Source organism: Coffea eugenioides, chromosome 2 (assembly GCF_003713205.1).
Source record: "Coffea eugenioides isolate CCC68of chromosome 2, Ceug_1.0, whole genome shotgun sequence".
NCBI lineage: Eukaryota > Viridiplantae > Streptophyta > Magnoliopsida > Gentianales > Rubiaceae > Coffea > Coffea eugenioides.
In genome coordinates, this window is record NC_040036.1 from 40,066,385 (window position 1) to 40,084,758 (window position 18,374).

Sequence of the window (18,374 nt, forward strand, 5' to 3'; positions counted from 1 at the left end):
ATGATACTTTTGATGGCATTTTGTTATAGATTTAGATTTATAAGATAGAAAATGAAATATTGAAATAATTAATTTAGAAGTTATGAATTTTTGGAGTAATGGGATTATCATAATTTAGTAGTGCTTTGGGGCTATTTTTGATTTATTGTTAATTTTAATACCAAAAATAGAAAACAAAGATCAACAAAAACATTGGATAATATATAAAATTAACTTGTCAAAAAAATCACTAGTTCGACATTTGATTGTAATAGAAACTAGAGCCAATAGTGGTAGTTTTATAGTTTCATTAGCAAAAAAAAAGGAATAAGAAGGAAAAAGAATGAAAATATAATTTTAAAACTCATTCTAAGTGTAAGCATACCAAATAAGGGAATTTCATTAAAATATTTAAGAGTAAAATTATCATTTTAAATGATTTGAGAGGTATGTATAATTTTTTAAATTTTAGAGGAGCTTAGTGAAATTGTTAAAAATCTTAGGGAAGGTTTTTGAAATTATCCCGAATATTATTGTAGTCAGCCAAAAAAATAAAAAAAATAAAAGGAATCAATGTCATTTAATTTCCTCACCAACCGCCATTACTTTTCTTCTTCTTCTTCCTTTTTGTTTTTGTTTTGCTTTTGTTGGTTGAAAATTTTGTCCACCATGTCTGTTTAAAACAAAAAATTCTTGCAAATAGAATCTAAAGAAAGAATTAGAAGAGAAAATATACTACTTGTTTGCTTGCTAACTAATTCCAACTTAAATTTAAAATATAATTTTATACAGTATCAGCGTAAATAGATAAATCTATGTTTAAAAGATTAAAGAAAAAGTCGCTTCCGATTAAGCATGATTTCTCTTCACTTGCATTCCTTGAGTAAGGGAAACTTATCATAATAATATAATATAGATGTGAGCATTTAATAAGAGTTACTAGGGGCAGCAATCAGGTCAAAAATAGGTTGACAGGTCGAGTTGACATCCGAGTACAATAGAAAATCTACTGACCCAAATACGATCAGTCAATTCAAAATGAGTCAGAATACTTGACCTGAACCTGAAAATTTCGGATGGACGAATTAGCAGGTCCACTCGAATAACCTGAAACATAATTTCAACTTATTAATTTACTATTGTAGTTTCTAACAGAATAAATTTCGCATAAGACTAATTACATAATTAAATAATAAAAATTTTGATAAAACAATTCCAAACCGGATTTGAAATAAGTTAAAACACCATAAAAGTGTTTTATCCTAAATCAGATCTAAAAATAAATTAAGATACTATAAAAATAGAAAATAATGTAATATATCATTTTTCCAAATTTAATAATTCTAACTTCACACAAGTTAAATAAACCATACCTTGGGGGAAAAAAGAATAACTTAGTTTAGTTAGATAAATTTTTTTTTATATTTATTAAATTATTTTTAATTTATAAACGGGTTATCGGTCAACCTGTGGATGATTTGAATCCGACCTATTTTTTTTCGGATTTATCGAGTTCGATTCGATTCTGATTCAATTCAGACCACGTTCTAATTTCTTTGCTCATAAATTTTCTGTATATTTGCGGAACAACAACGAACTTATTTGATCACAGGTTCTACCCCAAACCTTCCTAGCATCATTCTTCAGTATCACCACAAAAGGAGTCGAGAGGGAGAGAAGCTTCATCGAGTGCTGGACTGACTATAAGTACCAAGCCCGATACCGTTTGACCGTAAGCTTCATTTTTCTTCATTTTCTTTTCTTTATCAAATTTTGCAAATTCTATTGAATTCTGTTAAAATTTGTCACATACGGTCATTACGATCATCTTTTTTTTTTTCCTTTTTTTTCAGCAAAAGATGGAATTTTATTATGATCATCCATTAAGTGTTACAAGAGGAAACCTCAATTAAATCACGAACTAATATTCAATTAATACACTACTAAGCTAACAATCAGCCAATTCCCGATTATCCTTCATGCCCCCCTAAGTTCTAATCATCTTTAACGTTTCAATATTGTAAATTAGATAAATTGGAGGTGAAATTGGTGTAACTCAAATTCGTATCAACTTCGCATTTTGGTTTTCAAACTCTTAATTCTTGGAATGAATTGAATTCTGATTCCCATCATAAACTTCTATTTTCGCTGTTGATATGATGATTTTAATGGAATTGATATTGGATTTATACACGATTGCAAAAGGTTAAACTAATGTTACGAATAATAATGATGAGAGTGAGGGAAAAAATATTATTTAATAGTGTGGTTCTTACAAATTTTTTTTTTATACCAATTTCTATCATGTTGTTTCAAATGTTATATGCTGACTGCTTTCATTTTTTAAACATTTAAATAGTCTTTATTCCTTTTTTGTCCATTTTCCTTCTCTTTTTTTCCCTTTCTGAAAGTTCAATTCCATTTGAGTAGGGACTCAAAATGCTATCCTATGCCTATGTGTTAATTACCAAAAATGGGTAAATTACTTGTACTTCAGGTGATTTAGTGTTTTACTAAATAACTCCCGTTTAAAAACATATGTATCACCTCCTCACAGTTCGAGTTAAAGTATCACTGTTAGTTTTTTCATTAAAACAAATAGTGAATAGTAAAAAGTCAAAATCAATCTAATAAATTGACAAATTCACCCTTTCACTGCTTTTTTTCTTTTTTTTTTTCATTTCTATCTCTTTTTTTTTTCCGAAAGAAAAGGGATGATTTTGAAAACCTATGCTTTGACTTACAAAATCTTAATTTTCTCCAAATACAAAAGAGATAGAAGGGAACAAAAAAATAAATAAGAAAAAAAAAGAATGAAAGGAAATATAAAAACAAATATAAGAAACAAAAAATATCAAATCTTTTTTTACTACAAATATCATTATAAGTTTTTAAACCAAATCTTTAACCATTTTTTCTAGTTCTTGTTTATCTATTTTTTATTTCAATTTCTTCTTTTTTATGTTTGGAGGGAAAAAAGGAATAATAAAAGATAAATTTATCAATTTATTAGTTTGACTTAATTTTTTTTATTATTGATCGTTAGTTTTAACGGAAAAACTAAGGTGGCGTTTGGTTCACACATCGGATTCGGAATCGGATATTCTGGGTTTGGAATGAGGTCATTCATTCCAATACATTTGTTTGGTTCAAGTACATGGAATGTGTATCATTACTATAGTTGATACTTGGTTCGTCAACTCTTTCGGAATGGAATATAATAAATATATTATAAACCACATCGTAAATTATAGTTATTGGCTCTTTGTAAATGGGATATAAGAAATTTTCACTAATTAAATATATTAGTATAAATGCATTAGTAAATTTAGTCTAACTAATTAATAATTTCTATTAGTAAACATGTATAATTATTAGTATAATTGATAATATTAATTATATTACATAAATTAATACACATTATATAATACATATAACTAATAATAATATTATTATAAGTTTGTAACTAATTAAATTAAATATTATATATATAATTAAATATAAATATACAAATGTTATAATATAACTATATAATTATAATTATATAATATATACAAATATTAATTATACAAATATTTTATATAAATATAATATATATTACATATTAAATATAGTTATTATTATATATTATTATATTTAAAATAAATAATTATAATTATAATTATATAACTTATTAATATTACATACATGTATATATTATAATTATATGCACATATAATATACATTTATAAATATACATATATATTATAAATATATTATTATATAATATTAATAAATTCATAATATATATTATATAAGTATAATTATATTTAACTAAATAATTATAATATATAATTATATAATATAATAATATCATTATTATAAGTTTGTAACTAATTAAATTAAATATTATATATATAATTAATTATAATTATACAAATGTTATAATATAAATACATTATTATAATTATATAATATATAAATATTAATTGTACTAATATTTTATATAAATATAATGCATATTAATATTAGATATATTTATTATTATATATTATTATATTTAAAATAATAAATATAATTATAATTATATAATTTATTAATATTATATACATCTATATATTATAATTATATGCATATAATATACATTTATAAATATACATATATATTATAAATTCATTAATATTATATAATAATATATAATATTAATGAATTTATAATATATATTATATAAATATAAAATTATTTAACTAAATAATTATAATATATATTTATATAATATACTAATATTATAATAAAATATTATAATTATAATATATTATATATGTATATATTATAATATAGTATAATATATATAAATATTAATTATACTATATATTATGTAATTATAAGATCTTGGAATCACACTTGGGTTTTGGACAAGACCCACCTTTTTACTAAGGAATGGAGGGATGCTAATTTTTAGAAATCATTCCAAAATTTCAATTTCCATACCAGTGAATCAAACACCAATTATGGAGTTTATTCCATTACTTCATTCCGATACCCTTTTACCAATCGCCCCCTAATAGTGATACTTTAACTCAATCCACGAAGGGATTATATATAGGTGTTCAAATCATATGGAGGTTTATGTGGTAAGATACCAAATTACAAGGAGTAAAAGGTAATTTAGCCAACAAGTCAAAAGTCAAAATTGGCATGTTGGACAACTTTTGGCAACTTAAAAACCCAAATTAGTGTATGAGAACTTTGGCCGCCAATTCCTGTTTTACCAATGTATATCGATTAAACCAAAATATCAAATGAAGCCACACCAAATTAGCTGCTGTTCATGTTCTTTCTTTTCCCAAACAAAATTATTGTAGGTCTCTCTCTCTCGTTGGTTTCCTTGTGCAAGTCGCTTTCACTTTTACCTCCCGCCTGGATATATGGCTGATGCCTTAGTGGCTGGCTCATTCCTCTCCGCTTTCCTTCAAGTGCTATTTGATAGGATGGCTACGCCGGAATTCGTGAATTTGTTTCGTAATCGGAAGGCCGATGATGATCTCCTCAAGAAGCTCAAGAGTGAGTTACGCACTGTTGGAGCCGTGCTCGATGATGCAGAGAACAAGGAAATACGGAACCAATATGTCAAGGATTGGCTTGAAGAGCTTCATGATACATTTTATCAAGCAGAGGATTTACTGGACAGAATCAACACTGAAGCTCTGCGAATCAAGGTAGAAACTGAGTACCAAAGCTCAACTAGCACTTGTACATCTTCGGGTGATAAGTTTCTTAGGAGGATCTCGCCCTTGGGTTTGCAAGTGGAGATAGAAACAATAGTGAAGAGGCTGGAGGGATATAACAAACAAATTATTCCCTTGGGTTTGCAAGTTCTTCATTCCAGAATACAGTCATATCAAAAATTTGAAACACCTCTGGTTGATGAGACTACTTTTTTTGGGAGAGATACTGATAAAGAGAGGATAATTCGAATGTTGCTCTTCGAGGATGCAGACAGAGACAATATCACTTTGATTCCAATAGTTGGACAGGGTGGGCTCGGTAAGACCACCTTGGCTCAAATGGTTTACAAAGATTCAAGGGTGACAGACAGTTTCCCTACCAGGGCATGGGTCTGCGTATCAGAAGAATATGATCCTACCAGGATAACAAAAGAAATCCTAAGGCAACTCGGCATTTGTTTCTGTGAGAGTGATAACTTGCTCTCCCTTCAAGTGAAGCTACGAGGTGGCCTAACTGAGAAAAAGTTCCTTCTTGCTCTGGATGATGTTTGGAATAGTAACTACAATCAGTGGGATAATTTAAGGAGCCCTTTCAAAGGTGGATCACGTGGATGTAAGATCATTGTTACAACACGGAATCAGAATGTTGCAAGGATGATGGCCAAAGAAAGTTCAATTCATCATTTGAATTACATGCAAGAGGAAGATTGCCAGTCATTATTTAAGAAACATGCATTTGAAAATAGAGATGGCAATGAAAATGCAGAACTTGAAGAAATAGGAAACGAAATTGTGACGAAGTGTCGAGGGTTGCCGTTGGCTGTGAAATCAGTTGCAGGTGTTTTGCGTTCCAAAACTACCCCCGAAGAATGGAAAGAGATTTTAATAAGTGAAGAGTGGACTCAAATGGATAATCCAAATGGCCCCCTGCCGGCATTGAGATTAAGCTATATTCATCTTCCTTCCCATCTTAAAAGGTGCTTTGCTTATTGTGCTGTGTTCCCTAAAGATTACCAGTTTAGAAAGGAGGAAATTATTCAGTTATGGCAAGCTAATGATCTTTTAGGGTATCCTGGAGAAAATAAAAAAATAAAAAACGAGGGTGAAAAGTGTTTTCATGAACTGAGAATGAGGTCATTATTTGATCAGTCAACTGACCATACTTTCTCCATGCATGACCTTATGAACGATTTGGCTAGGTCTGTTTTTGGGAAATATTGCCTTAGGTTGGAAGATCATCAGCAAGGCGATGCTACAATATCTAGTGCAAGACATTTTTCATACCATCCTAGTGATTATGACACATTTCATAAGCTTAATCTCTGGAGGGAGAATAAGAATATAAGAACATTCTTGCGATTGAGAATGGGTCAAGATTGGGATGATACGGGTTTACTGAGTAACAAATTCTTAGAGGATACCTTGCCCCAGTTCATGTCTTTAAGGGTTCTATCTTTGTCTTGTTATCGTAATATTGTTAAGTTACCAAACTCTTATAGTGGTTTGACACAACTTCGATTTCTGAATCTCTCTTCAACAGGAATAAGGGAGCTACCAGAGTGGATATGTAGCTTCTATAATCTACAAACTTTGTTGTTGTCAAACTGTGAAGAACTTGAAGAGTTGCCGGAAGATCTGGGAAAGTTAATTAACTTATGTTGCCTGGATATTAGTGGAACTCCATTGAAGAAAATGCCACCACAAATGGATAAACTAGAAAATCTTCAAGTCTTGACTGCTTTTGTCATAGGCAAGGACAGTGGTTCGACAATTAAGGAGTTGGGCAAGCTTCCTATGCTACATGGTAAGCTAATGCTCTCTGGGCTGGAAAATGTTTCCAGTGGTAGGGATGCATCCATGGCGAACATGGAAGGTAAGGAACAACTTGACGAGTTAACTTTGGAGTGGAATGGTGCTATCAATGATTCACAAGTTGTGAGAGATGTGTTTGATAATTTACAACCTCATTCAAGCATAAAGCATCTCAAGATCATAGGGTATGGCGGGACAACATTTCCAAATTGGCTAGGCAATCCTTCACTAAGTCGTTTGGAATCGCTGAGTCTTTCTAATTGTGAAAATTGTTTCTCCTTGCCTGCACTTGGGCAGCTACAGTCCTTGCAATCACTTGAAATTGTTGGAATGAGTTATATATTAGATTTGGCAGAGAATTTTTATGGAGACATCAGTATAACCAAACCATTCCCATCTCTGAAAAAGTTGAGAATAGAGAAATTGCCAGAGTGGGAGAAATGGCACATACCAGAAGATGAAGTCTTCAATAGACTTGAAGAGCTCAGTCTAATTGATTGTCCCAAATTGATTAGAGAACTTCCCCGACAACTTTCATCACTGCAAAGCCTTGAGATATCTGGCTGCGACAATCTGGTGCATCCCAGTGGGCGATTGAGCATCTTCAATGGAGAAATTCGACAAAATTTTTCATCTCTTTGTGAATTGAAGATTTCAGCGCTAAAACAATTGAAAGAGTTGCCCCTACAGCTCAACCAATTATCCGGACTTGAGAAATTGAGAGTTGATGATTGTGGGTCTCTCTCACCCTCACACATGAGTAGACCACCTGCCTCACTTAAATCACTCAAGTACGAGAGGTTTTGCAATTTGGAATTGGAGAGTTCAAGCGGGGAGGGTGGTGGGACCTTGGAGGATTTGACATTAACAAATTGTGACTTTGTCAAAGTCAAAGTCGAGTGGCTTGCCTCTTTTCCCATGCTACAACATCTTCGTATTATAAACAGCAAGAGTATTGAGATGCTTTCAGTTCCTGCTACACCCGCACCTGGGATTGGGAATCAGAGTGGTAGTGCGATGCCGTCACTCAATTTTTTACAGATCTTCAGCTGCGATGATCTAATGTCTTTTCCAGAGGGAGGATTGGCAGCCCCCAATCTAACGGATATTTGCATCGGCAATTGCGAGAAGCTCACGTCGCTACCGGAATCCCTCCTCCCATCTGTTCAAACTCTGCACATATACAATTGTCCAGAAATTGATGGCTTCCCAGAAGGGGGTTTGCCCTCCAGCCTACAATCCCTTAAAATCGACAATTGCAAAAAACTCATGGGTCGCAGAAGATGGTGGGGTTTGGAGAAACTCCCCTCTCTCACGTGCTTGACAATTAAGGGTCCCTATGATGAAGTACAGTCGTTTCCAGAGGAGGACTGGTTGCTGCCTTGCACGCTTCAAGATCTCACGTTGTGCCATCTTCATAATCTGAAAGTGCTAAACTATTCGAGTCTTCGACACTTCACCTCTCTTCAACGGCTAGACATCCGCTGCTGCCCTGGACTCCTATCCCTACCAAAAGAGGGACTACCTGCCTCTCTTACCTCACTAGGAATCCACCACTGCGAACAATTGGGACCCAGGTTAGAATGGGAGAAAGGACACGACTGGACCAAGGTTGTCCACATCCCCTGCCTCATAGTCGATCATGAGCTAGTTCCTTAATGATGATGCTGGTTATTAGTGAGGGCTTGCCTCCCAGAGTTACAAGACGCTCATCATCATCTATTTATATAATTAAAGGTACTTCTTTGTTTTTCAATTTTTTCTTTTCTTCATATATTTTATTTTCTTCGAATACTCTGAAGCTTCAAAAGGTAAAATCACAACTAATTAATGCATCTTTTGTTGAGATTGCATTGCGAATTGCCTATTGTGAATAACTACGATGTGCTGAAAGGATAATTGAGGTAGGGGTCTTTACTGATGCAACGATCTCATGATATATTACTTTCTAGCTATAGATTTCATCATTTGTATTACTTTTTCAACATTTTGTTTGAAAAAATAAGAATCCATTTCTGCACTGTAGATTCCAATCAAGTAGACCACCAACTCATGCAGACAAATGTTTTCCACGATAACTGTTGATGGAGAAAGAAAACCTTCAATGTTCTATAACGTATCTACAATAATTAGACTATTCTTGAACTTGCTAAATGTTTTATGTGCTTTCTTTGATGCACTCAATAAATTTTTATTTTAAGCTATAATCTCATTTTGCCTGACTTGTTAATGTGTTTGTTTTGAAATCATTTAATACTATTGTAAACTATAATAAAACACAATTTGCTTCACTAGGGAGTGGATATAAGGTACTCTAATCTTGTCAAAATTTGACGTATCTGCCAGGACATGGATTGCTCTGTCCTAGTCGAGGTGATATACCATTCTCAGTACTCTGAGGACCATCATTGCTCTATCTTTGGCTATTGTAAAATGGGGGCCAGTAACCTTCATTTTTGTAGTAGGTTAGTAGAATGGGGGCCATTGCAGAGTTACTAACATTTTTTTTGGAGTAGAGAAAGAAAGAAGATTGGCACAAGGTAGCTCGTATTTCAAGGATCTCAATGACAAACTTACACTATGATCAGTCATGCACTTTTAGTTTACATTGTCATGCACTTACAGTTTACATTATGAATTTTATTTTTTGGTTCGTTGGCACTTCGGTATGTTTCCCTGACATCAAGATTTGTTCTTCCTCTGTGCCATAGTTATGGTAACTTTTAAAAATATTTTGAACACTACACAGGACAATGTAATGCAAATATTTCGCAAGTTTTAGTCAACTCCAATTAAAGAAACTGTAACGCACCCATTCTATATGAGTATTTGTTCTTGATGACATCATTAAAAGGTTTTTTCCCCCTTTTTCTGTTAATTCCTGAATTTTCTTTATTTCTTTCTGCATCATTATGTTACTGCAGCACATCTTTTCTAAGATTTCTCCAAGCTAAATGCTTCCATACCAATTACACCTATTTTAAACTATTCCAGAACTTTCTTTTGCATACTTCATTTATAATTTGAGGTTTTTTGGTTAATTGAACGATTTTTTGTTGTGAGATGCAGTAAACCTCCATATATCTTTAGCTTGTTTTTTCATACAGCAAATAGACCAGTATGGAAACCATCAACCAGAATATCACGAGTTTGAACCAATCATGCATATATGTTTTTCAGGCCACAACATTATACTGTCATTAATCATCGCATTAAGGTAAGGTTTTTAGATCTAGAATTGTCGTGGCCTCTTCAAAATATAGTCTAGACTTGGGTGCTTTATGTTGGTTGGGAATGTTATCACCGGTTTAGACATGTGAGTATTAGGAATTTCAAAGTAACCATTGCTAGCTAGACATTTATTTATTTCTAATTCTGCATTAATGAAGAGTCCAGTAAATTGATTTTGACACAATAGGATGGGGTAAAAAGACAAAAAAAATTAAAATAGCAAGAATGCATATTTAAGTGGATAAGACTTTTGGCTTGATTTCATCCTTATTTGAGTTTGCCTGAGTGTTGTGTAAGTTTTGAACTATGTGAGATCCTTCTACACAAAGAGATTATAACCTTTAATGAGTACCTTTCTTTGTTTGATACTCATCATCAATTATGCTAATAATAGTTTCCTGAGAATTGTAAAACATTGAACTTCAGTTGACTTATTTTAGCCCTTGGTAATAAGAAAAAGAGAGTATGCAATGCATAGCAAAATTGAAGTGGTTTCTTGGCTATAGTTTTTCCTCGTAAGCTTTTCCTCCATGAGAACAAATGCTACATTTTAACTCTTTGCTTTGCGATTGCATTTTCTTTTTTCTTACCACCTCTTTTATAGCTTGTTTAGTAATAATATGCTACATGATCCATCTTTAGTGCTCTGCTTCACCTTGCTGATATTTTCGTATTTACTATATCCAACAAGTTATTAGGTATGCTGTACTTTGTGTTGTTCGTAATTATTTGTATACATCCTTGTAGAGCTTGATAAATTGGAATAAATTTATGCATTCAATTACTCCTCCTGAACAAAGGATTGGTTCTCAAAAGAGGGAATTCTTATAGTTGATGCCATTGCAACATTTCAAGTTCTACGTTGATCTACTCTTTTGCAGAAAGAGGATTTTCAGCTTTCAATTTGTAGTAGATTACTCTCATCAAGTGCCAGAAGCTCAAGTTGCTGCTTGAATGGATACAATCCCCCATCCCAACTCTTTGATATTTGAGACTAGACATTTGTCTTGAATTTGAGAGCTTCGCAAGAGGTGCTTTGCCCTCTAGCCTTCATTCTCTTGAGATCTCCTATTGCAAAAAGCTCATGAATCACCAAAGAAAGTGGGCTTTGGAGAGACTCCCTCTCACACACTCGACCATTTGTGATAGCGATGAAGTAGAATTGTTTCCAGAGGAGGATTGCCTGCTGCCTTACACACCTGAATCTCTCGGATGATGGAGCGTTAAGAATCTGAAAATGCTAAACTATTAAGGTCTTTGACACCTCACCTTTTTCTTCAAAAGATAAAAATCATGTACTACACTCAAGTCCTTATCAAAATAGGGACTGTCTGCCTCCCTCACTACACTAGAAATCTTTGACTGAAACCAAGGATGGAATTGGAAAAAGGACATCACTGGCTCATTGTTACGGATATCCCTCTATAATAACTGATCAAGAATTAGTCCCTTCATGGAGACACTGGAAGTGTGAAGGATCCCCAAAATTACAAGATCTCCATCATCTCTTTGAACTAATGTACCTTTTCTTTTTCCCCCTTTAACATTTTTATTCTCTTTGAGTGCTTTCAAGTTCTTTCACATGCTAGCTTCCTCTGTTTGATCTTTTGGTATAATACAATAGGAATGTGAATGGAAGGCTAAATTCTTTGGCCTTTCTTCTACACGTTTCTTCAATTGTTATATGCTGATGGAGAAAGAAAACCTTCAATGTGTTGTTAGCCATCTATAATTGTTAAGACTGTTCTTAAGATTGCTCAAGTCTTCTATGTGCATGCTTTACAATTTTTTGTTTCTTTTCTAAGCTACAATAGAAAACAATTTTCATCTTTTTAGCAGCAGTCCAGGAGTGCTCTAATTTTATCCCAATCTGATGTATATGTGAGGTGTAGAATTGTACTCTGTCTGTCCAAGGAATGCACCTCATTATTGATCTCAACTTCAGCCATTGCCAAAAAAGGGCTACCTATCTCGCCCTTTATGGCAGAAATCAAAAGCTACCTACATCGATGACACTGCAGGAGAGAAGATGACTCGTCCAGTGTTGCTCATAATTCGAGGATGTCAAGGATGAACTCATTCTATGATCAGTTACGCACTCGTAATTTCTTTGAAGGTAAATTATTTTCCTTTTGGCATGTTGCAATTCATTGGCTTTTCATTATGTTCTCCTGATAATTATTAGGTGCACCAAGATCTGAGCTTTCACTTATGCCAGAGTTGAAGTGAAGTCTTAAATTTGTTTTGAACAGACAGGATAGTACAAGAAAATGCAAAAATTTCTCAAGTTATAGTAAACTCAACTTAGGAAATTATTACTTATCTGTAATATATTAGTATTTGTTTGTGATGATACCATTGTTGTTTTACTTTCTATCCCTTCTCCATTAACTCCATTTGAACTGCTGCCTCATTGTTAATCTTCATGAGCTATTTGATCTTTTTACCCGTGATGACTTTTTTGTGATCATAACTTTTTCCCATTATTATTGAAGGCCATCCTGGTAACATTGGAACCTTTGAAATGAACTTTAGGTGAAGGCCATCCTGGCAATATTGGAATCTTTGAAGTGAATTTCAGTTGAAGTCCTTGAGAATAGAAAATGGACTTCTTTCTAGCATTTTACCCGCTTAAACCATGTGATGTATCAATTGGATCAAACTTAATTACACAAGTGAAAATATCTAATCAGGTTGTCTTATTATTGGTTGAAAAGTGGTTCAACATCTTGACGCTTGGAGAACTTGGTCAGTTGATCTTAGGTCCTATAGATGTCAACGGTTGTTTCATATCCAGAGTTGGTTGACTTCATTTGAGCTTAAGTTGAGAGGATACCTGGTAAGAGCCATGTTATCATCGTTACATGTTTTTGATTATTGATACCTTAATATTTAGTAGCACACATTTTGTCATTTTGAATTTCATAAGTATGCTACCAGAATGTCGATAGCACATGAAGTTCAATGAAATCTTCAAGTTGCCTTAGGTGTGTTCCGTTATCTGCTTCTTTTTTTATTTTTTTATTTTTTAATGTAAGTGGAAGGATTCAAACTCAAGATCTCTTACTTACACTCCCTTCCCCTAAACCACCCAACCCATACCCTCCTGGCTTCTTTCTAACTCTTTTCACCGAACTTTCTTAAAAACACTTGTTTGCTTTTATATATAATAACATGTTAAACAGGACCAAAAAGATGAAAAAGGAAGAGATTGTGGATTTGAATGTAGGAAATGAGAAATTGAAGGGATAAGGCAAAGCCTGGCAGCTCGTTTGCATTTAATACAAATTGTCACGAGTTCCAATAGTGTTATCATTTGCCTATTTGTCTTGGAAGGCATATTTCCTTTAAGAGTACTTTGTACATGCAAGATGTATTGGGGCATACAAAAAATCCTTTTCTTTATAGTTTTATCTCTGTCATAAAACTTGCTCTTAGATGAAAATGTTGCTTACCATTAATGTTGTTAGTCCCTATAAGTCCTTCACTCTCTTTCTGCATAAATTTGCCATGCAAAATATCTATCCTGACATTTTTCCAAGTTAAATACTTCCATACTAGTACTCCTATTTTAACTATTGCAGTGCTTTCTGTTGTACCTTCCATTTTTAATTTATGGTTTTCTGGTAAATTAAGGATTTTTGCTGGTAAGATGTTGGTTTCCCTTGAATATCTTTGGCTTCCTCGGTCTATCATTATCCTTGCATTAAAGTAATGGTTCTTGCTATGACTTTCTAAATATAGTCCAGGCTTGTGTGCTCTTTGTTGATTGCAGTGGTGTTGACCCTTTTGACTTGGTAGCATTAGGAATGCAAAAGGCATGATTGCTGGATATTTATTTGTGTTTGATCCTAAATAGATAAAGAGTTCATCAAATTAATTTGGAGAGAGAGGGGTGCAAAAAGAAAATGAGCAGAAAATCAGTGATGAATATTTGTGCGGATGAAAGTTATGACTTAATTTCATTCTAATTTTCACCTTGTATTTGTCTGATTGTTGTCTAAATTTGCAACTTTCCGAGATCTTTCTACACAAAGAGGGAATAAATATCAGAGGAGTACATTTTTGACACTAACCATCAACAATTCCGGTAATAATTATAATCAACAGAAAAAGGATATAAAACTTCAGGTCACTTATTTTAACCGTTGGTAATAATAAACAGAAAGGAAGCAATACATACTGAATAATCATTTTTTCTCACCAGGTTCACTCACTCTCAAAAAACACAGGCCCTTAAGATTTAGGCTCTTGATACCACTTCGTTGGTTTTTGGGGGCATAAACTAAGAAACAACACCTTATTGTTGCAAAAAAAGTTTATAAAAGACTTGTATTAAAGATGAAAATGAGCTTATGTTCTCATTCATCAACTCACTATTTATAGTGATTACATGAAATAAACTAGTAAAATATCCAACTAACAATTATCCTAAAAATCTCAACAAAATATAATCTTCTTCTACTAGCAAATCTTAGCTAATATATTTGTTAACAAACCAACATGATCTTTGGTTAACAAATAACCTTATTCTTCTAATAACTAAATTATTTTGATATCAAACTGAATCTGATAAAATCTGTAGGAAAAGTTGGCATATCTCAACATTTATCTCTGTCATAAAACTTGCTGTTAGATGAAAATGTTGCTTACGATTAAGGTTGTCAGCTCCTGTAAGTCCTTTACTGTCTTTCTACATATGTTTGCCATGTGGAACATCTATCTTGACATTTCTCCAAGTTAAATACTTCCATATCGAGTACTCCTATTTTAAACTATTGCAGTGCTTTCTTTTGTAGCTTCCATTTTTAATTTATGGTTTTCTGGTAAATTAAAGATTTTTTCTTGCGAGATGTTGGTTTCCTTTGAATATCTTTGGCATCCTCGGTCTATCATTATTCCTTGCTTTAAGTTAATGTTGCTGGCTATGACTTGGTATGGCCCTTTCTAAACATAGTCCAGACTTGTGTGCTCTTTGTTGGTTGCAGTGGTGTTGAACCCTTTTGACTTGGTAGCACTAGGAATGCAAAAGGCATGATTGCTGGATATTTATTTGTGTTTGATCCTAAATAGATAAAAAGTTCAGTGATGGATATTTGTGCTAATGAAAGTTATGACTTAATTTCATTCTAATCTTCACCTTGTATTTGTCTGATTGCTGTCTAAATTTTCAACTTTCAAGATCTTTTTACATAAGGAGGGAATAAATATCAGAATACATTTTTTGGCACTAACCATCAACAATTCTGGTAATAATTATAATCAATAGAAAAAGGGTATAAAACTTCAGGTCACTTATTTTAGCTTTGGTAATAATAAACAGAAAGGAAGCAATACACACTGAATAATCATTTTTTTCTGAAAAAGGAAAAGACAACTAGTTTAAAGTGGTTTATAATATCTCCTCATGGAGTACAGTTGACTGCATTCTATCTCTGGAATAGCTTCTTTAGTTATGTACTTGCAGCATAATCCATCTCTAATGCTCTACTCCACTTCTGATATTTTCATATTTACCCTATGCAACAAGATATTTTAGGTACGTTGCACTTTGTGCTCATTATAAATGTTTTCATATGTCCCTGTAGACCTTTGATAAATTGGAATGAATTTCTGTAATTCAAACATGCTTCTTGAAAAAAGAACTGATACTCAAAGAGGCCATTCCCTGACCAATAAGTAGGGGGTCACCTGTGGTTGCCTTTCCTGCTCTTCCTCTTCCCACTTTCTACATAGGAATTAGACAAAAATTTGAAAGACAAATCATTGTTGTATTTGATAATTCTTTGCAGAATTGGTACTATGATCATTAATGCCTCCTTGCAGAAGTATGTACTGCATGGAGTTCAGTTTGCTGCCTGGAAAGATGCAAGCCCTCCCCGAACCTTTATGTTAAAAAATGTGGTAGCATCATGTAACTGAGAGCTTTTAAGCTAGTTGTTGCCTCCAGACTTCGACCATATCCTTTTGATGGTGGATATTGCAGAGTTTCCCTTCTTGCTGAGAATGCAAGACTAGTGGCACTGGTGAAGAGGAGTCATTTCCATAACACCACTTGCTGTGTTGCACCCTCGTAATCTTTCACTTGGAGTAGCATAAAAGCTGAAGCACAATGACCTACAAGTGTGTTCAACACTTCACCTAGCTTGAAGATATGGAAATTGCTGACTGCTTTCAGCTCTAGTCGTTAGAAAAAGAATGGTTCACGATCTCCGGGCTTCCATTATGCATGAAAAATGTGGTGTTCATTGCTCGCATTACTACATAATGGGAGAAAGGGAGAGGAAAGGGTGGCCCCAAGGTTCAACAATTTCTGCAAATTCAATAATTTTTCAATTTTTGAGATGATATTCTTCTTCCTTTTTCGGTTCATTCCTCCATAGTCATTTTTTCACATTGGATCATAAAATTCTCTTCCTTTCTGTATACAATTAACGGTAAAGGTGCATTGTCTACAACCATTGTGATGGCTATCAGAGTACTATGACTGCCTTTTTATCAGGTGAAGGGAGGGGGTTGGCAGGCTTAATAGGGTTTGAAGCAGCTTGAATGGGTATTTCAGCTGTGTAGATCTGTATCTGTAAACTTAACTTTTGGAAAATTTCTGATTTTGGCAAGCACTGTTCTCTTTCTGAAGCATGATGTTTCAGACATGTCTTTTTTGTGGTAATATGGCTGTGCTATGGTTAGAATAATTAACTTTGTAATTTGTCTGAGATGCATGAATGTGTATCCTGATTAAAAGGATTTGTATTACCTCGCAAACCTCTTCAAGGTTCAGCTTGAAATTTTTTGATGAGAAAGCTTGATTTTTATGATCAGCCTAAACAGATTCAAGGCCATTCTAGCTAATCTTTGTGATTTCATCATTAGATTTAAGCTTCTGGAAGTAAAAGCTGCATCCTCAATTTTTTAGCATTGCATTACTCTATATTTATGCATATTTCTTATAGAATATATCTTGGCATGTTTGCAAATTAATTGCTTTGATGCAATTTGAAGACCTCCCGTAGAATCTCAAAGAGGGACCAGGGAGAACAGAGCTCCTTGATGTCAGAAGAACCGCTGCCAACTTTCCTCTATTAGCTGAAAATTGAAGCTCTGCTGCACTGAAGGCCCTCAAGTACATACTCAAACCCCAGCCAAAGGTTTCTGTAATGACTTGATCATCTGCTAACTGAATTCTGCACATGATCAGACTTTTCTCATCATTCTTGTAATGACTTGATCTATGAAGCACCAAGGTAACTTAGCTGGAAATTGTTGGCATGAATATTACCCACATTCTGATCCCAGCAATGCTGTCTCTGTTTCGAAATAGAGTCTTCATCTTGCCTAGTCCAGTCGGCAGTTTACATCAACTATTCTTGTCTTCTACATTTGTCAAGAAGTACCAGATTCTATTTGTTGTTAATCTACACTCTTTTTTGTTACAAAGTTTGTTATTACCTCAACAATCTATCCATCTGAAGTACATATTTCGCGTTTAATCAACATCTATTTCGGGGGAGGATTGAAGATTGAAGAATTCTGGAGTTGGTTGAACATAATCTTCATGGTAACTAACTTTTCAAACTAGAAAGCAGAGTAATTAACCCTTGCAAGGATAGAAAATGCAAAAACTCTTAAAGTTGCTATTGTCCTTAAATGATACTATAACTAACATTCAGCAAAGTTTATGGATTAGGAATGCCTAACCCAATCGCAGCAAGCTTGTCGTCGGTGTGGCCTCCTACAGATGGTTTCAAAACCCGCACCAATCTGTGCTAAATAGAAACTAAAGATTGCAAGTTGCTAGTGTTAAGAAAGAGCTTCTACTTCAATTGATGCACAATACCGTTAAATCGCGAATACACTGATTCAGAGAAAGATAATATATCCTTAGAGCATCCTCAGTAGTCTACCAGACATCCCACCAGAGAGAGAGTTACTCTGGGGTGCTATTATACAACAACCAAAATGTTGAAAACCTTGCAAGTAAATTAGTAATTTATGTACATCAATTAGTGCTCTCATATAGGGAGTATGACAAACTATAGTACAAAAATATCTACAGTTTCATACTTCTTTATAGTACAAAATGTCAACCTGAATTATGACTCTATTCATGGAATATTCAGTACAGCTGTGTGGTACCCTAGCCAA

At 33.5% G+C, this 18,374-nt stretch overlaps 1 protein-coding gene across 1 annotated transcript; it reads left to right on the plus strand.

The window, feature by feature from the left end:
• The first annotated feature begins 1,619 nt into the window (after nucleotides 1–1,619).
• LOC113761333 (putative disease resistance RPP13-like protein 1) lies at nucleotides 1,620–17,590 on the plus strand. The gene is made up of 6 exons (XM_027304281.1): nucleotides 1,620–1,711; nucleotides 4,824–8,735; nucleotides 9,345–10,215; nucleotides 11,111–12,345; nucleotides 12,993–13,068; nucleotides 16,056–17,590. The coding sequence occupies exon 2, from the start codon at nucleotides 4,887–4,889 to the stop codon at nucleotides 8,655–8,657; it is 3,771 nt and encodes a 1,256-aa protein (XP_027160082.1). The 5' UTR covers nucleotides 1,620–1,711; nucleotides 4,824–4,886; the 3' UTR covers nucleotides 8,658–8,735; nucleotides 9,345–10,215; nucleotides 11,111–12,345; nucleotides 12,993–13,068; nucleotides 16,056–17,590.
• The last annotated feature ends 784 nt before the right edge of the window (nucleotides 17,591–18,374 follow it).